At 60.6% G+C, this 22355-nt stretch overlaps 1 protein-coding gene across 2 annotated transcripts in view; it reads right to left on the minus strand.

Annotated features, from left to right (window-relative positions):
• The window catches only part of TBC1D22A (TBC1 domain family member 22A), a 267796-nt gene that overhangs the window by 8971 nt on the left and 236470 nt on the right, over positions 1-22355 (minus strand). For both annotated transcript variants that reach the window (XM_043880662.1, XM_043880661.1), the window contains one exon: positions 15200-15295. In XM_043880662.1, coding sequence (XP_043736597.1) covers positions 15200-15295 — 96 coding nt within the window. The remainder of the gene's footprint in view (positions 1-15199; positions 15296-22355) is intronic.

The following is a 22355-nucleotide window of genomic DNA, read 5'->3' on the forward strand; positions in this document are numbered from 1 at the left end:
GCACCAAACCCTCCATCCCCCTGAACCCCAAGACCCAGGATCTCAGCCACGGAAGTCGGGTCTGTGCAGGGACCCTCACCTGCACGCATTCCCCTGCAGTGACATCAAGCACCCGAAGGTGACAAGCCCAGCGTCCCCGAGAGCTGAGTGTGGGAGCAGCGGGCTTGACAAGCGGAGGCCCCCGGAGGAGCGTCCGCCGGCGGGCGCGACACACCTTCACCCGCAGCCCGCCTCCCGGGGGTCTCCCCACCGCTTCCCTCTGGAGCCCCGCAGCAGCGCCCGGAAGGCGGGCGGGCGGACTCTGGCCGCCTTGCCCCTCTCTCACCCCCAGGCTTTACGCTGCAGACAAGGACTGCTTCACCACGAAAGAGGGTCCCTGCCCCCCAGACACAAAGAACCTTCTAGGGTGAACAGAGGCTCTGGAGACGAATTCCGGGGTCACCACATCCCCTCACGGCTCACGTGAGACGCGCGGCCCCACCAAGGGCCCTGGCGGCCCAGAGGCAGGACTCTGACCCAGGAAAGGAGATGTGGGCCCGGACTCAGGAAGGTCGGGGTGGAGGCGAGGGGGAGGTTCGGGCTCTTTTTCTACAAAAGAAGCCAAAGGCAATGAGGTTCTGGAGCATCCTTACCCTGGGCACTTGGAAGGCCGGGGGCCTCCCATCTCCTCAAGTTACACGATGTCCTCAGACCGTCCGTCCACAGGCACCCAGCCTCACCAGGAGCGGGAGGGCCACGGGCAGGGGCCTGGGACACCTCCAGAGGACCGACCCTGGCAGGAGGCTGGGAGAGGCTGTGAGGCGGAGCGCGCAAGAAAGGAGGTGGAGGTGTGCGGGGCAGTGAGCGAAGAGGCGCTCCCAGGTCTCCTGACACCGAGGCGCCCACCCTACGGTCTGTGCCAGGCCTGGGACTGGCTCGGGGCAGGGTGCCCGGGGCAGGGCCCTTCACGCACGTGCAGAGTGCCTGTCGGAGGGGACCCTGCGGGCAGGGGCGGCCAGGGATGAACCCCGCTTCCAGGCCGTGATTCCAGCCCCTGCTTCTCATGGGGGGCGCTGCAGAAACACCCTTCTGGGGGGTCACCATCCGCTCAGCTGCAGGACCAGGGCCCCGACCCGGAGATTTAAACACGAGCTTATTCCTGGAAACCGTTCAAAACTAATGGAGCACTCTGCAGGCTGGCTTTTACCTCCAGATTCCAGTAACACCCAGGCTGTAAATCGCTGGCCGTGAGGACGCATCCCTTTTGTTTTCAGGAATGTTAAAGGGTCACTGGTCCAAGCACTCTGGGCCCAAGATTTATGGGCTTTTACGGGCAAAAGTTTCCTTTCTGTCTTCATCAATTCAGAGAGGTGTTTAAAGAAGAGATTCTCCCCACCCCCATCCCTATCTGCTCCACCAAGGGCCTCGGTGGCAGAGAAGACCCTGCCGGGCTCAGGCTGGGATGGGACAGGTGGGGAGGGGCAGAGGTGGCTCCCAGGTCCTGACCCACTGGCACGGCGCCCTCCTGGGGGATGGAGGCGCAGTTTCCGAGAGAAGAGCCCTCCCCCGCCCCCATCCCCGAGAGGCCAGGGCTCTGGTCTGGTGCTCTCTCCCCAGAGCCGCCTCCCGGGGAGGCTGCGGCTCCTGACGTCTCCATGGCAGCGGCAGCCTCGGGGCCTGTACCTGAGTTCGCCTTGTGAGGGCCCCTTGAGGGTAAAAGCTCAGACGGACTACACCCAGCAGCGACCTGAACCTTCACGGTGCTCGACTGAGAGCAGGCCTGCGTCCCAGCAAGTGCTGAGCTGAGGGCAGCGGGCAGGCGGACGGGCAGGGGACAGTGGGTGGTGGGTGGTGGGTGGATAGACGGGTGGGACAGTGGGTGGATAGATGTATGGATGGATGAGTGGGTGGGTGGATAGACGGATGGGACAGTGGGTGGATAGATGTATGGATGGTGGGTGGTGGGTGGATAGACGGATGGGACAGTGGGTGGATAGATGTATGGATGGATGAGTGGGTGGGTGGATAGACGGATGGGACAGTGGGTGGATAGATGTATGGATGGACGAGTGGGTGGGTGGATAGACGGATGGGACAGTGGGTGGATAGATGTATGGATGGTGGGTGGTGGGTGGATAGACGGATGGGACAGTGGGTGGATAGATGTATGGATGGACGAGTGGGTGGGTGGATGGACGGATGGGACAGTGGGTGGATAGATGTATGGATGGACGAGTGGGTGGGTGGATGGACGGGTGGGACAGTGGGTGGATAGATGTATGGATGGACGAGTGGGTGGGTGGATAGACGGATGGGACAGTGGGTGGATAGATGTATGGATGGACGAGTGGGTGGGTGGATAGACGGATGGGACAGTGGGTGGATAGATGTATGGATGGACGAGTGGGTGGGTGGATAGACGGATGGGACAGTGGGTGGATAGATGTATGGATGGACGAGTGGGTGGGTGGATAGACGGATGGGACAGTGGGTGGATAGATGTATGGATGGACGAGTGGGTGGGTGGATAGACGGATGGGACAGTGGGTGGATAGATGTATGGATGGACGAGTGGGTGGGTGGATAGACGGATGGGACAGTGGGTGGATAGATGTATGGATGGACGAGTGGGTGGGTGGATAGACGGATGGGACAGTGGGTGCATAGATGTATGGATGGACGAGTGGGTGGGTGGATAGACGGATGGGACAGTGGGTGCATAGATGTATGGATGGACGAGTGGGTGGGTGGATAGACGGATGGGACAGTGGGTGGATAGATGTATGGATGGACGAGTGGGTGGGTGGATAGACGGATGGGACAGTGGGTGCATAGATGTATGGATGGACGAGTGGGTGGGTGGATAGACGGATGGGACAGTGGGTGGATAGATGTATGGATGGACGAGTGGGTGGGTGGATAGACGGATGGGACAGTGGGTGCATAGATGTATGGATGGACGAGTGGGTGGGTGGATAGACGGATGGGACAGTGGGTGGATAGATGTATGGATGGACGAGTGGGTGGGTGGATAGACGGATGGGACAGTGGGTGGATAGATGTATGGATGGACGAGTGGGTGGGTGGATAGACGGATGGGACAGTGGGTGCATAGATGTATGGATGGACGAGTGGGTGGGTGGATAGACGGATGGGACAGTGGGTGCATAGATGTATGGATGGACGAGTGGGTGGGTGGATAGACGGATGGGACAGTGGGTGCATAGATGTATGGATGGACGAGTGGGTGGGTGGATAGACGGATGGGACAGTGGGTGGATAGATGTATGGATGGACGAGTGGGTGGGTGGATAGACGGACGGGACAGTGGGTGCATAGATGTATGGATGGACGAGTGGGTGGGTGGATAGACGGACGGGACAGTGGGTGCATAGATGTATGGATGGACGAGTGGGTGGGTGGATAGACGGACGGGACAGTGGGTGGATAGATGTATGGATGGACGAGTGGGTGGGTGGATAGACGGATGGGACAGTGGGTGGATAGATGTATGGATGGACGAGTGGGTGGGTGGATAGACGGATGGGACAGTGGGTGCATAGATGTATGGATGGACGAGTGGGTGGGTGGATAGACGGATGGGACAGTGGGTGCATAGATGTATGGATGGACGAGTGGGTGGGTGGATAGACGGATGGGACAGTGGGTGGATAGATGTATGGATGGACGAGTGGGTGGGTGGATAGACGGATGGGACAGTGGGTGGATAGATGTATGGATGGACGAGTGGGTGGGTGGATAGACGGATGGGACAGTGGGTGGATAGATGTATGGATGGACGAGTGGGTGGGTGGATAGACGGATGGGACAGTGGGTGCATAGATGTATGGATGGACGAGTGGGTGGGTGGATAGACGGATGGGACAGTGGGTGCATAGATGTATGGATGGACGAGTGGGTGGGTGGATAGACGGATGGGACAGTGGGTGGATAGATGTATGGATGGACGAGTGGGTGGGTGGATAGACGGATGGGACAGTGGGTGCATAGATGTATGGATGGACGAGTGGGTGGGTGGATAGACGGATGGGACAGTGGGTGCATAGATGTATGGATGGACGAGTGGGTGGGTGGATAGACGGATGGGACAGTGGGTGGATAGATGTATGGATGGACGAGTGGGTGGGTGGATAGACGGATGGGACAGTGGGTGGATAGATGTATGGATGGACGAGTGGGTGGGTGGATAGACGGATGGGACAGTGGGTGGATAGATGTATGGATGGACGAGTGGGTGGGTGGATAGACGGATGGGACAGTGGGTGGATAGATGTATGGATGGATGAGTGGGTGGGTGGATAGATGGATGGGTGGATGAACATATGCATGGGTGGCTAGATGAATGGATAGGTAAGTGGGTGAGTGGATAGATGGATGGATGGGAGGTAGAGAGAAGGATGGTGGATACACACATGAGCAGGTGGGAGAAAGGACAGATTAAAAAGATAAACAAAACAACATCTGGGATGGCCCTAAAAGTAGGCCGTGGCCCTATCCTTCCCACTGGAACCGCGAGCCCCGGGAGCAGCCAACCTCAGCCTGCGTCTGTGGGGCCACCGCTGAGCCAGACTCCGGCCTGTGCCCCCAGCCTGGCAGAGGGCCTCGCGGCACGAGGAGACTCATGATCGGTCGGCACCGTTACCGATCAAACCGATGCACACAACTGCAAGCACGTCCCGTGGCAGGTGACCGGTGAGGGCCGGGGACATGATGAAGGCCCCACGCCCGGGGGCGGGAGTCTGAATCCCAGGTCCCCCAGCTGAGCACCCGCTCGGGGCTGCCACTTGGCTGCTAATCAGGAGAGGTATGTTTCTCGGGTGGGGGTGTATGTCATGCTCTCCCAGGACCAACGCACCACCACCGCGCCGAGAACCACGTGGCAAGTGGCCCGCCAGGCCCAGGCCCGGAGCAGCAACACTGACGCGTCCAGGACTCCCCGGGGCGCCCACGTCCAGTGTCTGGACTGCAGGGGAGGGCAGGCCGGGCAGGGGCTGCTCCCACGCCAGGGTCGCCTCCAGGTGAATAGCCTGAACCCCCGTCCCCACCTCTGAGCCCCCCGGCCCCAAGCCCACGACCAGGGAGACCCAGCTTACAACAGGCGGAGCCAACCGGCCACCAGGGAAGCAGCAGCAATCCCACACACTCAGCATCTGAGCGAGCTGGTTGTTTCCACTGATTCCTAAACACACGTGCTCAACTTCTGCTCAAGTTACGTCCACGCTCCCACGGAGGAGAAACCGTGTCGAGTCGCTGGCCTTGGTTGGGGGCATCGCTGCCCCCTGCAGCCCATCTCCAACGTGACCGAGCCGTCCCCTGAGAGCGACTGTAATGCAGACGGAGTCGCAGATGGGTATTGAGGAGTGCGAATCTAATCAAGAGCGATCAGGGCCCGGGAGGTGCCGCGCCGTCTGCCTCCGACAGGTCCCAGGCTGGCGTGCCCGCCCCGGCAGGAATGAGGGTTATGGCAACGGGGCTGTCTGGAGACATAAAGCCGGCACCCAGAGGCCAGCGCCTCCCCTGACGCCTGAGCACCAGGGTGCGTGTCGGCTAAGCCGCACCGTGAGGGCCCACGCCAGTATGACCCCCGCTGGGAAGCCCCCTCCTCTGAAGGGGCTGAGGGCAGTGGAGGGGGTCTGTGACGGGGGCTGCCCGTTGCCCTGAGACCCTGGGGCAGGCGGCTTCACACCTGACGCTGTGGGTCACCGGGACCCCATCTTGTGTACAAGACAGACGGAGACCCTGCTACGGCAGGGATGCAGGCGCCTGGGGCCTCAACGCCTGAGCTACAGGGGTTGCAGGTGCGTCCCCTGGAAATGGTGTGCAGGAGCTGTGGGCACACACGGGACCCACGCCAGCGCCAAGCCTGTCCTCCGAGATGCTCCACTCGGCAACCCCCGCCCCAGACACTGGCCCGGCAGTTACGCAGGGGAGCGGCCTTTGGAGGCCTGAGCCCAGGGGTGACCCAGCGTGGACACAGCAGTGACACATGAAAGACTTGGTGTGGCATTCACTCACTTTCCAGGCCAAGGGGCCCAGGTCCAGGCTGGACCACCAGATGAGACGGCCACAGACGCCAGAGCCGGCCGCCTGTGTGTCCCGGGCTCCCGCCAAACAGGCAGCTGGAAGGCCCCCAGCGGGCCACTAACAAGGAGGGCGCTCCCCAAGGAGGTGGACAAGAAGAGGCGGCACCCGGAGCCCCCACCCCTCAAGCCCAACGGGACGGCGTGCCCGGGGGAGGGGCTGCAGACACACAATCCTTGCAGCCTCTCTGGGAAAACACACCCACGTCACGCCCGGCTGCAGACACCACTGTCCACGGCCTGACCCACTGTCCTGCAAGACGGGGGCTGTGTGTCCTCAGTCAGGACCCGCAGAGCACACGGCCGGCATGGGGCAGGGTCAGCTCCATCCTGCAGCCCTGGGCAGCTCTGCCTTGCTGAGGGCGGGGGCCGGGGGTGACCCTGCCATGCGCTGCTTCCCAGCTCCTCGACTAGGATGGGGTTCACGTGCGGTGTCTCGGGGCTCCCAGGGGACAAGGATGCCTTCTGGTGACAGAGACACTGGTGAGGACTCCCCGAGGGGGGCTTGATTCCCCATCCCTCAGACCAAGATGCTGAGCCCCAGACGGGGGCACAATCTGCCTCTGGCTGAGGGTCGCTGGTGACGGGAGGCGCTCAGCGGGGAAGGGTCCCCGCTTTGGACTCAGAGTGTGAGGCTGGGGGCATCCCAGCTCCCGCAGACGGAGCCCCAGGAAAGCCTGCCCGCGTGGAGAAGGAAAGACGGGGGCGTGGTAGAGTCCGCGGCTCCCTGGTAAGGGGCAACAGGGGTCCCGTCTGTCTGCTGCGGGGGTCCGGTGTCCTCCAAGCCCCCGTGTCCCATCCACTGGCCCCTCGGCCCCGCCCGCCCAGCGGAGAATTGGACGCACCAAACAAGAGGAGAGCAAATATTTCCTCTTTGCATGAGGAATTAAAAAGATCAATGCAACTCCTTCTGTGAGCTCTGTCTCAAAAAACAAACACCCCAAAATTGAATCGAGAAATCCTATCGTGTTTGCCCTGAAAATCCGCAAACTAATTAGGGTAACAAAATGAAAGTTCCGTACAGATCAAGGGCTTTTAGGATTGGAAGTGGATGGCAAGGCAGAGTTCTTCGAGCGCTTCCATCTCGTTTCATCTTATCTCTATTATTTATGAGGCTCAAGGGCTGAGGCCTTGGCGAGCCCAGGACCCCGTGGCCAAGCTTGCTACCTTCATGCTGAACCCCCCGCCCAGGGCCGGGACGGCTGAGCCAGGCCTGCGGGGCTCGGGGAGCGGGGGGTGGTAGGAGCATGCGCTGTGTTGTCACCTCGCCTGGACCCTGGCAGCCCCCAGCCCAGGGCCTGGGGATGCTGGACGGTGCCCGCGCCCTGCCCATCTCTGAGCTCATCTCGGGTCCTGGCCCCCAGGGGGGTGAGGCTCAGCGGCCTCTCAGGGCTCCTGAGTCCCGGGCTCTCTGTGCCCAAGTCTCTGGGTGAGAGCGGGCACATGCATAGCCTCACCCCCCCAGAGGTCTTCTGACACCGACCGATGGGAGCCTCCCAGGAAGGGCCCGGGGCAGAGCCTGGGCCACAGCTGGCCCAGACGGGGCAGTCGCAGCCCCAGGGAGCTGGCATCCAAGCCCCGCAGTCCCTTCGCTTACTCTGAGCCTCATTTTCCAGCCTGGAAGGGGGACCACTGGCCCCACAAGCCACTGGCTCCTCTTTCCCTGCCCAGGTCCTGTTGTGGCAACTCCACTGGTGACCTGGACAGCCCAAACCCGCCCCCCTCCCATCTCTCCCGACGGAGCGGCCCCATCAGGATGGTGCTGGCCCAGGGCCCACTCTGCAGCCTGGGAGGCAGGCTGGCCGGAGCCTGCTCCCCTCCGGGCAGCATCCCCCCTCCCCCAGCACAGAGCCCGGGGCCTGGGGTGCATGACGGTCACATGGGAACCAGCACGGGGTTAAATGAGCAGAGAGGACCCAGAGCCGCCGCGAGGCATAGGGGCTCCTTCCGCAAAGGCGGCCGGAGCTGGGGACCATTAGCCCCGGGTGGCAGGAGGGCGGGCGGGACACGCTCTCCCAGCCGTCAGTACCGAGGCCATTTCTTCCCGTCCCGGGTTTACAGGGAGAGCCGCAGGCCTCGCGGGCGCAAGTGGCCGCTAAGCCTATGGGGTCAGCGCCCTCCCTCCAAGTTCCGCCTCCTGACAAGCCTGAATCAGACCTGCCTGAGGCCAGGCAGCCTTCCAAGGATCCGGGGCCCGTCGGCGTCCCCGAAGGTAGAGCGCCGCTGACCAACCAGCCGGACCGCCCCGTCAGCGCGTCCACGCAGGCCCACCCAGGCCTGGGCGGTCTTGTCTCCATGGAGATGCGTTCGGGCGTCCGCGGGAGGCGGCAAGATGGAACGCATGACGGCTGAGGGGGCTGCGAGGGAGACGTTTTAATAAGGCCCGAGATGTAATTACATTACTTCAGGGACTGAACAGATGAGCTTTTCCGAGTCTATCTGCCTTAGATATCAAACACCATTAATGAGATAATAAGGGCCTTTCAATTAATGATTTGAATGGTGGGTGTAATTTTTTCTTTAATGGCAAGACTAATTCACGGCAGAAATGAGCAGGGAGAGAGACCCTGGCAGAAGACGCTGCTCTGGGCTGCCCTCCACTCACCTGCAGGGCAGGCTGGTCCTGGCGGAGGCTGGACTGGGAACCAGCCGGAGCAAGTCGACAGACCTGGGGATGCAGGCACCCAGCCCGGAGGGAAAGGAGGGAAAGGGCGACCCTGCTGGGCTTGCGGCATCACCTCCACCAGGGGAGAGGGAGGGAGGAGGGGGAGGGAGCACTCGCCACTGCTCCAGCGGATCCCACGCACACCCCTCCCTGCACAGTCCCTCCCCGGAGGATCCCTACTCCGCCCGGGGGCGTCTGACACCGAAGCCCGAAGCCCGTGGTGTGGCAGCCCCTTCTATCTGCCAGGCCGACTCTGGGGGCCTGTCTCACGCTCGGACTCTGGGGCCTGGGGACCCCAAGCCACCCTCAGAAGTGGGGCTCATGACCTGCCTGGTCCCGGACTGGGCACTTTCAGAGATGCTGCGTGACAAACAATTACAACGCGGCCAAGCTTCACTTTAAACACACCTTTTCATATGCAGACATAAAAGGATTTTTCAAATTTCACGTTGAGATCGTTTAGCGGCCAGGAATTCACCTCCGAGCAGCTAAGAAGTCCTGGTGTGTGCCAGAGACTACGGGGAAGTGACAAATTCCCACCCACAACAATGCTCAAACATCATCACCTTTATGCAAAGGTGAAGCTGGACAGGAAATGAAATGAGCGGGATGTCATGTTTTACAGACGTCACCTAAACGACCGTGGGGTCAGGCCGCAGGGGCCCCAGCCCAGTGAGAGGGCAGGGGCAGCAGGCAGGCAGGGCAGGATGCCAGCGGCAGCGTCCGGGCGCTGGACTTCCGGAGAAGCTGCCGCTTCTGATAAACCGCACGGGGACGACTCCGTGACGAGCTCAGAGAGGACGGGGTGACGCGGCTGCTCAGTCCAGGGAAAGCAACCCGTGTCCAAGGATGACAGGAGGGGGCGGAGTGAACCCGCGAGCAGCTCCCGCCACCCTGGGGAGCAGCGTGGCCAGGCTGCTGTCTGCCCAGGACGCCGGGGACCCGGGGCCCAAGGAGAAGCGCGGAGGCCCCGCTCCCCTTCCTGCTTGGGGGGGGGTCGCCGTGCAAACAAATCAGGAAACAGCAATTGGGAAAGACAGGCGGACACAGAGCAACGCTAGATCGAGTGCTGCCCGTCACGTGGGAGGGAGGCGGGGAGATGGAGTGGCTTGTTTTTGGTAAAAGGGCTTTTAGAACTTTCTGGTTTTTAAAATTTATATATACATAAATAAATAGCTTTACTAACTTTTTTTAAAATTTTGAGGCATGGGATTGGGGTGAGAATACACGGGGACAGTGCTGACCCCATAATCCTCCCCCTTTTGAAGGTCCTCTAGTGACCCTCACCTATGAGTTGATGGGAATGGCCGCCCCGGAAGGGAAACTGCTGGACGGACCAGCAAGAGTCCTGGGGATCCTGGGGCCTCCTAACATCCATGAGGGTCTCCTAATGTCCGTGAGTAACTAAGAAGCCAGCACCAACTCATCTCAGCTCTTAGATCACGGGCAGGCCAGGGCTGGGGGGCACTGGGACCCCTCAGAGCAGGGCCCCACCCGCCCCGCAGAGCCCGAGGATCACCAGCAGGGCGTGCCAACACTCAGGCCAGCAGAACCGCAGGAGAGAAAGGAAAGTGAGGCTCTGGGGAGCGCGTGTGGACCGCCCGCTCCGGCCATTCGCTCCGGGATGCACACCAGCACGCTCAGCCCGGGGCGGGGGGACCTGGTGACAGGCGGGCTCTCCAGGCGGCAGTTAGAGGCCTGGGCGCAGCCCCAGGGCCACCAGGCCCAGCCCAGCCCCAAGTTCCAGCAGCTCATCTCCTGGAGGGGACGGAGCCCACAGCAGAGCGGGATGATTCAACAAGAGCGCAGCTGCGTCTGCGGACGGTCCTGGGACAGAATCGACTTTCCACAGCCTGGTGCTCACGCTCATCGCTGTTCTTCACACGCCGCCTGGGAGAAGACCGCAGCGAACAGGCCCCCGGGAAGGGGGGCGGACACACACCTCCCGGGAGACGACCGCAGCGAACAGCCCCCCAGCAGGGAGGGGACAGGAGCCCAGGGGCGGGGGAGGGACAGCTGAGGTGACAAGGGGGGCTGCCCTCGGGGAAGACAGAGCACCGGGACGTGAGGTGGCGGGGCGGGCAGGCGGGCCTCCAGAGGACCCCTCGGGTCAGCGGTCCCGGCCTCCCTCTGCGTGGGGAGGGGCTGGTAGCAGAGAGGTCCTCCTGTCCCAAAGAGAGCGCCCACCAGGCACGCGGATCACAGCCAGGCACGCGGATCGGCCAGCCCAGCGCGTGGACGGTCACCCTCTCTGCAGCCCAGCCCCTCCTCTGGGGCCAAGACAGTGCTGTTGCGGCCACGCGAGTCACTTCAGCTGCCCACAGGGAGGGCGTGGCCGCCGTCAAACACGCACGGCGCCCCCGCCCCCCACAGCGACGGGGCCGCTCAGCCACGGCAGGAAGCCGGACGCCGAGGCCATGGCCACGACGGTGCTCAGGGATCCAGGCCGGCTCCACGTGCGGCCACCGGATCACTTCCTTCCTCCTGAGCAGGCTTCACAGTGCCAGGGAGAGCCTACCGCTCTTCCGGGAGGACAGGCCGGGCCCACCATCCTCCTGCGGGGCTTGGCCCAGCATGTCCGCGGCTTCCCAGCATCCTTCCTGTGCAGACGGACCACTGGCCCAGGTCAGGCTCCCCTCCACCGGGGGCAGAGCGGCCTCGGGGACAGGACTCCCTGCTGGAACCTCAGGGCGGCCGCAGCCAGGGCCCAACAGTGCGGAACTGACTGCTCCTACCTTCCGCGCCCCCCCGCCTGCCTGCCTGCGGGACGTGAGCACACAGCTGTCGCCCAGCCACGCACCCAGCACCGGGCAAGTCTTCATTCCTGGGCTCCACCATCTCGCCCGGGACAGCTCGCGGCAGTGGGCCAGCATCCCTGGAACTCCTGGTCAAGAAGGTGCCAGCAGCTGGCGCCACCCACGGCCACGCACCCCCCACCCCCGAACACGCGTGACCCAAGGGAACACAGAACGGAGCGATGCGCTTAAAGATCGCTCTTCAACTGACCCAATTTTGTCTTTAAAATGCCTCGAAAGACAGAGAGAGACAATTGATCTTCATGCTGGCATTTCCTGACATTTGGTGCATCAAATGAACACAGGCTGAAACACAAAACCATGGAGCGTTAACCCGTGGAAGGCTCCTCAGCAGGCAGTTAGCACTGCCCACCCTGCCCCGCGGCCGTTCCTACCATCCAGGAGAAAAGACCAGGCCGGGAGCTGACTATGCATCGGGGGCCCTAGGGCACCGGCCAAGACGCAGGGGGACTCGTCCGGGAGGGGCTGGAGCCCCAAACGCAGGTGAGACAGAAGCACGTGAGCGAGAGGAGGCGCGTGAACGTCCTGCCAGACGGCAGGGGCACCTCCGTTTCCACCAGGCAGCCGGACACACTGGACAACCGGGCCCCGGGGGACAGAGGGCGGGAAAACCTTCCAGAACCTTCCCGTTGCGTCCACTCCCTGGCTTCAGGGCAGAGGGAAGGGCTACCGGGGGCGGGGGGGCAAAGGCGGGCGGGGTACCCCCTCAATCCTCCTCAGGCTCATCTGACCAGCACCCCTCCCTGATCGGCACACGCAGCCCCAACCTCACCCACACACTTCCCTTTCGGAGCAGGCGGGTACCCGACCCGCAGATCCTCGGTTTCCTCCCGTCCCCGGCCAGGCCCTGTCCACCCCAGCCCACCTGCCCCCCACGGGCTGAGGAGTCCTGACACAGAAGCACAGGCAGAGCCCGGGACGGGGGCCGGTGGGGACATCAGAGCAGACAGACGCCCCCCACGGGGCTGCCCTGGCCCATCCCCACTCGGGCCCTGCTGAGCGGCGGTCACAGGAGACGAGAAGGGCCCGGGCAAGCAGAGGCCCCACCGCCAGGACGCAGGGCGCGGGGACGCAGCGGCCACCGCGCATGCACTGAGCCCCCATGGGCCAACCGGGGTTTCCGGACTGGGCCCTGCCCTCACTCACAGCCTCCCGCGGCTGCAGACACCACGCACGCGCGGGGAGCCGTTTCTGCCCACAAGGCGGGTCACTCGTCAACAAACACGCAGCCACCGATGACCTTACCCGAAACGTTTACAGACCTCGGAGCTCCCGAGGGCCGCAGGGAGAAGGTCCGTGATTTCCATGGAAGCTCCACGCTCTGTTCACTGCAGGTTGATTACTCTCCCCACTGAAGAAAAGCAAGGTGAGCGTGCGGCCACCTTGTGCACCTAAGGGACGTGCCCTCCTCTACGTCGAGAACCCGATGCCAGCTTCCATGTGGGAGAAGCTTCCCAGGTCACAGAGCATCTCTGCTCCCACACTGCCGGGTCACACACCCCAGAGACGGCCATGCAGCAGGGACCACCCGCCTGGGTGCTCCGCTCCCACAGCCCCCCAACAGCAAGGCCAGGGCCACCCAGCCCTGCAGAGGGGCTGCAGTCAGACCTCCAGCCCCGACCCCACGTCCTGGAAGGCCAAACTAAGCTGCCTAGGCTTCTGGATAAAATAGAATGATCTCCTGGGCAGGCTCGATGTCAGCTGCTTCGTAAGCTGTGCTTACGAGCCAGCCGAGGAGCAGGCAGCACCAGCTCCCAGCCTGCCCTTGTCCCCGTGGGAGAGGAGGTACCCTGACTTCCAAAGGTTACTTCAGCCACGTGTACCTGGGTGGTGGGGGGGCCTAGGCCACCCACCTGCCCTGGGCCCCGAGTCCCACTCTGAAACACCCCACAGGGGCTGGGACGAGGTCAGTGTGCCAGGTGCACCTCCAGGGGACACAGGATTGGACGTGGGGAGGCTCCTCCCCGAAAAGACCTTCCAGAATCTGGTCAGAGAAAGGCAGGCGGAGGGGGGAGGAGAATCAGGCCCTCAGCGCGGGCTCGGACCTCCCTGGGGCTAGGGGGTGGGAGGCAGGACGCGGGTGGGGGAGGAGGCGGTTCTGGACACCCAGCATGCAGTCTGTGGGCGGTGTGCAGACGGATGCGGTCTGTGCAAGGGATGCGGTCCCTTGCATGATGGATGCCACAGCGAGCTCCGGGACCAGAGCTCAGGACAGGGGTGACCGTCCACTCTGCAAGGGACCTCCCTCCAGCCAGGGCACCCAGCAGCCCTCATGGAGGCTCATGGAACTGGACGCAACCAGACCGCTGGCCCGGGCCAACTTCACTGAGCTTCTGGGAACTGGACGCGGAAGCCACGCCCATGCCCCATCCCCCAGCGCCTGCACCGCTGGGCCTTCCTCCTCAAGATGCCCCTCGGGAAGTCACTAGTCCCAGAGATGACACGGCGGCAAACCACAGATCTGCGCAGAGGGAGGCTCTTGGAGCCTTCTCCAGGTACTTCTGCAGCTGGACACCCAGGCCGCCTCCCGTGGATGCAGAACCATTTTCCTGAAACGTCACAACTGCACACGCGACGGCCCTGCGCCCACCAGGGCCCCAGAGGTGCTTCATTTAATTTGTTCTCTCTTCTCCTTGCCTTTCCCACTTAGTTCAGTCCCCACATCACACTGAGCGTTCACAGCCTGGCCCCCATCCACCCCGACAGCCAGGCCTGCGTCTAATCTGAGTTGGGGGGAGAGTGACTCTCGCTGCTCCTCGGAGTTGTGGCCGCACCAGCTGCCAGGCTGTGCCAGTCCCCTGGCCCCAGTGAACCCCGAGGTAGGTGAGCAGGGCCCTGAGAGGCTGCGAAGAGTCCCCACCAGCTGCCCGCGTGGTGCTCTCCAGTCATAACAGGCCAGCAGGAGCGGATGCCGTCCTGCTGGGCACCTCTCCTCCCGCCCAGAGCAGCTCCTGGCGGCCTCAGGCCCTGGCAGCACTGCCTCCGTTTGGGAAGCAGGTGGCAGAAACTGCGGGCAGAGGGGCAAGGCCCCTGTGCGAGGTCGCTCGGTATGGTTCCAGGCCCCTGTCCCCAGCCAGAACTCAGCCGTTTCTCAGGCCCGTGAGGCTCAGCAGCCGCCCAGCGCTGGGATCTCAAGCTGTCCCTAGGACGGGCCTTGAGCTCGGGCACCCTCAAGCGCTCTCATGGCCCCTGCTCTTTCCTACCCGCCTCCCCCCACCAGGCGGGCCCCAGGGCAGCGGGGAGGGAGCAACGTTTGCCTGGGGCCTCCCGGAACCGTTCCCCAGTCAGAGGCCCCAGCGAAACCGAGACGGGAAACCCTGTGACAGCGTCAGCCAGGGACCCAGGCTCCTGTGTCACCTGTCGGCCAGGTGAGTGCCGGCTGGGTGCAGGCGTCGACGCTGGCCGCCACCGCACTGGGGAGCCTGTGACAGCAAGCTTAGCAAGCTGGTGTGGACACAGCCCAGGCCCCCTGTGACCTACGACCCCGGCCACGGGGTCTCAGCCTGCAGGTCAGCGCTGACCACGGGCGGCACGTCCCAAAGGTCCTCTGTAAACAACCCTGAGAACTAAAGCTAACTCCCCTCTCTTCCCCAGCAGGGGATCACACCTGGGGTCTTCCTGAAAAGGCATTTACTTACTTGAAAATCTCTTTCTTCCAGTATTTCTTTCCTCCATCTCACGAGAAAAGCAGCACACACGTACAGGTGGAAATTGGCGAAGCCCTCGGGTTCTGACTGCAAGACAGAACAGCGGAGAAGGTCAGGGCCAGTGGGGAACACGGAACCAGCCAGCCGGCGCGCCAGTACGCAAGGCTTTCGCTCCTGACTCCCGTCTCATTAAAACAAGATGGTTTTCTCTCTGATCGGCGGCCAGACACGGCGGACGTGCAGGGCGAGCAGGCCCCGTGGCTTTCCTGCACGGATGATGGGCAGTGATGATAGAAGGCCGATCTGAGGGGCCCCCACTCTACGCAGCCCCGTGGAAGGGGGGGCCCCACTTTCCCCAGAGGCTGATGTCTTGGCCCCCGCCAGGAGGCAGGCAGCAGAGCAGGCACCCCGCCCGGGCACTGCCTGGCCACGACACTGACGGCAAGTGTGGACGGCAGGAACGCTGCAGGCCCCTCCCGCGTGGTCACCTGGACCCCTCCTCAGCCGCTGCCTCAGTTCAGACAAACACCACCAGCATTTGCAGCTAGGGTCCCCTGGGTGCCACCTGAACTGTGTGACAATTGTTTACAAAGTCAAAAAAATGAAATAAAATCTACATCACGTAAGAGAAAGATGGGAAACATCAGGGGCACTCAGGGAGAGGCTGGCGTGTTAAATACAGCGCTCAGTCGCCTAATGTGACATTCAAATGGAGACCCAAAGAGGGCCATCCGTGCAGACATCAGGGTGGGGGAGGAAGGCAAAGGCCCTGAGGCTCAAGGCTGCCTGGCAGGTTCCAGACCCAGCGAGGAGGTCAGGATGGCTGTCCTGGGCCCCAGGCCAGCTCATCTCACTCCCCAAGGTCCTGGGCTGCATTCCCCAGTAGGAAACCAAGGCCCTCTTTCCGGCTGCTTCTGAGATAGCCTGTTTGTCTTGGATGTTCTGCATTTTCCTTGTGATATTTATTCTGCTTGAGCTATCATGAGCGTGCGGAGCGTCCAGCAGTTTTAGAAAACCGTCACCCATGCGCCCATGCAGACGTCTGTGAGCTCGCTGTATTTTCTCAGAACCTTGGTGAGGTGGGTGTGAGGCCTTTTCCCTGTGTTCTCCACTTCACCCAACCTCTCTGCTCATAAGCTCCACCTCTCGTCTCTCCAGGAGACGCACTTTCTTCAACTCTGTCTCCCAGTTCACTAGTCGTCTCTTCAACTGGATCACAACTCCTGTCCGGCTCATCTGTTACATCTGAAACGTGCATGGCTTCTCCCACCGGCTTTGTAAATTGTGAGTTTCCCTCTCCTCCCTCTTTCTCGCTCACTCTGTCCCTTTTTCATCACTTTGAACATGCTGAACTTATCTTCCAGCACATCGCAGGGGAACTCTGAACTCTGCGGTCTCTGCAGCGCGCTTTCTGCAGCCTGTTGTCTCTGCTGAGTCTCACTCTTGGTAGCCTGCCTCCTCGGACTTCAGTGATTCCCCCTCTTGGAGCTTGTGTTTGATGAAATAAATCTATTGTTAAGGCAGGACAAAAAGTGTTTAACATAAAATTCTCTCTGTCTGGGTCACTAGTCCTCACTGGCGTGCGCTGTGCATTTACACAGGAACCAGACCTCTCAGGGGACACGGCCCGCCTGCTCCCCCAACAGCAACTTTCTCCCGGCACCAGCAAGGTGCCTCCTCAGGAGACAACAGGCCTTAACCCTGTAAGGGGTCAGGATGACCTACCACCTGCCTCGTACGCGCAGATCTGGAGTAGGTAAACTGTCAATCTGTCATCTGATGTATCTTCTAATATATACCTGTGCGTTAGCTTCTATTGGGAGGAACAGTCCTCAGAGCTTTCTGAAAGACTGTCTCCCAGGTCATTATCCTCAGGTGGGCCTGAATGAGAGTCTCCATGTCTTTCTTAGCATGCATGGTAAGTTGCTTCAGTCATGTCTGACCTTGCAACCCCACAAACTACAGCCCACCAGGCTCCTCTGTCCACGGGATTCTCTGGGCAGGAATCCTGGAGTGGGTTGCCATTTCCTCCTCCAGGGGATCTTCCTGACCCAGGGATCAAACCCTTATCTCTTACGTCTCCTGCATTGGCAGGTGGGTTCTTTAACAGGAGCGCCACCTGGGAAGCCCCTTTTCTCTTAGATTGACTATTCACTCATTTTTTTGTCGACATGTTCTTTGGAACTTCTATCTGTTGGAAGTCTTTGAGATATGCATCAAGAATGATTTTCTTTAGGGAAGAAAAAAAAGAATTCGTATTTGCTTCTGCCAGAAGCTAAAGGCCTTCGCTATTATCCCAAGACTGGTTTCAACTAAATCTTCAGCTTGAAATACTGTAGACAAGTAAGCGAAATGAATTGGGACTGCAAGTCCCTGTGAGAGCAGGGCTGCGCTCAGGGGCTCTGAAGGGAGGTGCTTTCCTTCCTTCTCCCCTCACGGCCGCAGCTGCAGCCGATGAAGGCGAGCGGCAGGGCCTGCTCACCCCTGGACAGGCTCCAGGCGAGTCTCCCGCCTGGGGCTCCCGGCCGCCGGGCGGAAGGCCTGGGAGTCACCTGCCAGGAGCCCGCGGCGAGCGCCTCGCCACTGCTCCTTACCTCGCTCGATTTACATTTTCTCGAGACTTCTGGTCTACAATCGCCTCTCTTCTTTAACGTTCTGTTTTTGAAAAAAAAAATACACCAGCATCCTTTGGTGTATCCCGCGATGGAGGGGCCTGCTAACTTGGCTAATAGCCTTTACTCTGTCCTGGGAGTGCAGAGGTCAGCCTTAGGCCAGCCCCTGGACCCACCCTCACTCAGAGCTCAGGAGGTGGCTGCAGACTCTGCCTCCTGTAAGACAGGGCTCCCCAGCTCCGGGCTGTGGGTCTGTACCTTCAGTCAGTCAGTGGCAGCTCCAAGTTCAAGTGCGCAATAAACGCCATGCGCTTGAATCATCCCAAAGCCATCCATCTGGTCCGTGGAAAAACCGTCTTCCACGAAATCAGTCCCCGGTGCCAACACGGCGGGGAACTGCCGCCACGAGGTTCCCCAAGCTGGCAAGCAGAGCGCAGCGTGAGCCACGCGTTCACGGGAACACAGCGTTCGGGGAAAACGGAGGTTTACAGCTTCACTTAAGTGGATTGTTTGTCTTCAATGACTTGGTAAATTACACTAAAATAGCAATTTAATAAATAAAAATTTCATATCCTAATGGAAAGTGGACTTCTGCTTTAATGAAGCTTAACCTGGACAATAAATATCACCGTCAGCTGCCCAGAGCAGGGAGAGACCAGGAGGCAGCAGACGCTCACACATCACAGGGCCCACGGCCAGGGCCCCCTCGGGATGGGGGTCTCCATCATCTTCGGGATCCGGCACCTACAATCGGGGTCCTCCCGACTGGTGTGGAACCAGCCACACAGACCGGCCATTTCACAAGCCCGGGGCAGGCGGGAGCACGCAGCACTCTCCAGGGACCAAGGATGTGTCCCCGGGAAGCCCCAGGGCGGGGCTCCTGATGACCACAGCGGTCATCCCCAGTGTCCCTGGGAAGCCCCCAGGGCGGGGCTCCTGAGGACCACAGCAGTCATCCCCAGTGTCCCCGGGAAGCCCCCAGGGCGGGGCTCCTGAAGACCACAGCGGTCATCCCCAGTGTCCCCGGGAAGCCCCAGGGCGGGGCTCCTGAGGACCACAGCGGTCATCCCCAGTGTCCCCGGGAAGCCCCCACGGCGGGGCTCCTGAGGACCACAGCGGTCATCCCCAGTGTCCCCGGGAAGCCCCAGGGCGGGGCTCCTGAGGACCACAGCGGTCATCCCCAGTGTCCCCGGGAAGCCCCAGGGCGGGGCTCCTGAGGACCACAGCGGTCATCCCCAGTGTCCCCGGGAAGCCCCAGGGCGGGGCTCCTGAGGACCACAGCGGTCATCCCCAGTGTCTCCGGGAAGCCCCAGGGCGGGGCTCCTGAGGACCACAGCGGTCATCCCCAGTGTCCCCGGGAAGCCCCAGGGCGGGGCTCCTGAGGACCACAGCGGTCAGCCACGGCGTGGGGGCCATTTCAGAGCTGGCTCTGGGGGGGGCCTGGCCCAGACCAGGCCATCCAGCCACCACGCACTGGGCCAGGCTGCACACCCTCCTCTCCTGCCTACCCAGGCTTCAGACAACTTGGGAGGAGAAGGAAGCCAGGGAACTGGCAAGGCTGCTCGGCAGGAGACGGGCTGCATGAGCAGGGCTCGTGCGTGGGGGCTTATGCTGGGACAGGAGGGGCACAGACACCAGCGTCTCGTCCTCCTACAGCCCCGGGGAGAGGCGGACAGGGCAGTGGGGAGCGCCCTGCCACAGTCTCAGCCCCCCGTCCCTGTGATCCTGCCACTGCTCGGCTGGAAACCTCCCCCGTCGGAGATTCAGTGGAAACGGCCCCTCAAGGCATCCAGGTCCCCATCCCACCGGGCCAGCCTCCTCCCCAGGTGAGCCTCCCTGCCGGCCTGTCCCTGCGCTCACCACCTGCACCCACAGCCCCAGCCGTGGGCCCGGAACCAGCACTTGGGAAAAACCCCTGCGAGCCGGGTGGCTTCAGAAACCAGGTGAGCCTGGTCTGGACAGGCTTGTCAGAGTCCGGCTCTCTTCCCGGAGCCCAACTCCATCAGCCCACAGGCGGGGGACCCGGCCGTGGCGTGGAGGGCAAGGACGTCTGGTGGGACATGGGCAGAGCCCGCCAGTCCACAGGGAGCGCCCCCGGCCCGCATGCCATCCTCCCTGCAGTGGAGGCCACGCTCCAGCTCCCTCAGGCCGCCAGGCAGTCTGCAGAGCAAACACTCCGACCCTTTAACAAGCGGGCCAGGGATATTTTCGTCAAGATTCTGATGGTTCTGGTTAATACAACAAGAGAACATTCTGGCAAATCATGTTTCAGATCATCTCAATGTCACCCTGTCTTACTCGCTAATTAAGAAAACAGGGCGCTCTAGGACCAGATGGGGTCACAGTCCCAGGGGCTCCAGTGAGCGCCATGAAATTCCTGGTTTGTTTTCCACACTTTACCAAGCTCCTTTAGGCAGACCCTGCAAGGCTCACGCGTAGGGGAAGTGGCCGGGCTTCTGCTGCCCAGCACCAGGGTGGCGGGGGCTCAGAACACACGCTGCTGGTAACATCGGGCCGACAGAACGGCCGCAAGGGAGGCCAGGGCTGCGGCTGGACGGCAGTGTGCTGTCCATCACCTTTTTGAAAAACAAGCCTGGAAGCAGAGTCTCCTACCAAATGTTCACCCTCAGAATTCTGAGGCTGGGGAATTCTGGAGGTCAAGGAGAAAACACTGTTCCTATAACAAACACCATGTTTAAAAATCATAAACCTCTCTAGCTGAGGAAAAGACAATTCACAGAAGATCCCGGATGCACTTGGAAATGACCACATCAAAGCCCCATTCCCATTCCAATCGGATCAGACATCCGAAATCTAATGCTAATGTGGACATTTGTCTTTGGCAGACAAGGGTGGGCAGACCAGCTGGGGAAGAAAAGGATTATTTGATAAATGATACTGAAATAGCCGGCTACCCATACGGAGAGAGTAAAATTAGATCCCTACCTCATGCCATAAGCCCCAATTCAAAGAGGATTACAAAGAAGCCCGCAAAGGTAAAACCTTAACAGCGTAAGCATCAATTAAAAAAAAAAAAACAGTAAATTTGACAACACGAAAATTTAAAACTCCTCTGTGACAAAAGAACCAGAATTATGGTAAATGCACAAGTGACGGACGAGCAGACGCCACCCGCAACGCACACCTGACCGCAGAGGACTAGCAGGCACGATGTGCGGCTTCTCATAAAGCCCGCCTGCGAACCCGTAAGGAGACAAGTGACCTGCTAAGAAAAGCAGGCCAAGGAGGTGAACACACCTCGAGTGGCCAGTGAAAACGGGACAAGCTGCTCACACTCACGGGTAAGCGGGGACACAGAGAGCGAGATGGGCAGAAGGAAGAAGTCAGCTCAGGTTTTTCAAACGGGCAAAGCCTAGGAACTGTGAAGGCTACAGTGTACAGGGCAGCACGTGGTCTGAAAGGAACTCTGCACGTGCTGGGGGCGGGGCCTGGGGGGGCACGCCTCACTGGAGGGCGTGTAATGTCGAGATGGCCACCTCCTGTAACCCAGAAAAGCCCCGTCTCACACCGGGCACCCCCTGAGCCAGAGGGTGAGGAGACATGGGCACGAACGTTAGACTGCGCGCTGCTGGCAGCTGCAAAAGACTCAGAGACAGCGCAGATAGATGTCTTTCAACAGGAGAGTGGGTGAGTCATAGCACACTCATGCAGTGTGAGACTATAAAGGCTGAAAATGAGTGAGATACAACGACACCCACCAAGACGAGTAAGTATTAAAAAATAAAGCTGGGACACAAGCAGCAAGTCGCCGAAGAATATGTGTGATGCCGTTTATAAAAAGTTTCAGAATATTCATTAAGAGCATACAAATTGTTTATGGATATATATGTATGTGAAGCAAATGAAAACAAAAAGCACATGTAGAAATTTTATAAAAACCAATTTCAAGGTAGTGGTTATCTCTGGAGAATGAGGAAGGAAGCTTCAATGGTGTATGTGAAATTAAATTTTTAAATAAGTAATAAACGATCTGAAACAAAAATGATGAACGAACTGTCAGATTTGACACAACTGGGTAGTCAGTACACAGGCATGCACTGCGTTATTAACTGTACTTTTTTCTACACGTAAGACTTTTAAAATATATATAACTAACAAGGACCTACTGTGGGCTTCCCCGGTGGTTCAGAGGTGAAGAGTCTGCCTGCAGTGCAGGAGACACGCATCTGATCCCTGGGTTGGGAAGATCCGCTGGAGGAGGGCATGGCAACCCACTCCAGTGTTCTTGCCTGGAGAATCCCATGGACAGAGGAGCCTGGCGGGCTCCAGTCCACGGGGTCACAAAAGAGACACAACTTAGAGGCCAAACAACAACAAAGTGAAAGTGAAGTCGCTCGGTCGTGTCCGACGCTCGGCGACCCCGTGGACTGGAGCCCGCCAGGCTCCTCTGTCCATGGGATTCTCCAGGCAAGAGCACTGGAGTGGGCTGCCATTTCCGTCCCCAGAAACAATGAGGCCCTGCCGTATATGCAGCACAGGGGGCTCCGTTCAGGGCTTTGCAATGGCCGATACGG

This window comes from Cervus elaphus, chromosome 22 (assembly GCF_910594005.1).
Source record: "Cervus elaphus chromosome 22, mCerEla1.1, whole genome shotgun sequence".
In the NCBI taxonomy this organism is placed as follows: Eukaryota; Metazoa; Chordata; class Mammalia; order Artiodactyla; family Cervidae; genus Cervus; species Cervus elaphus.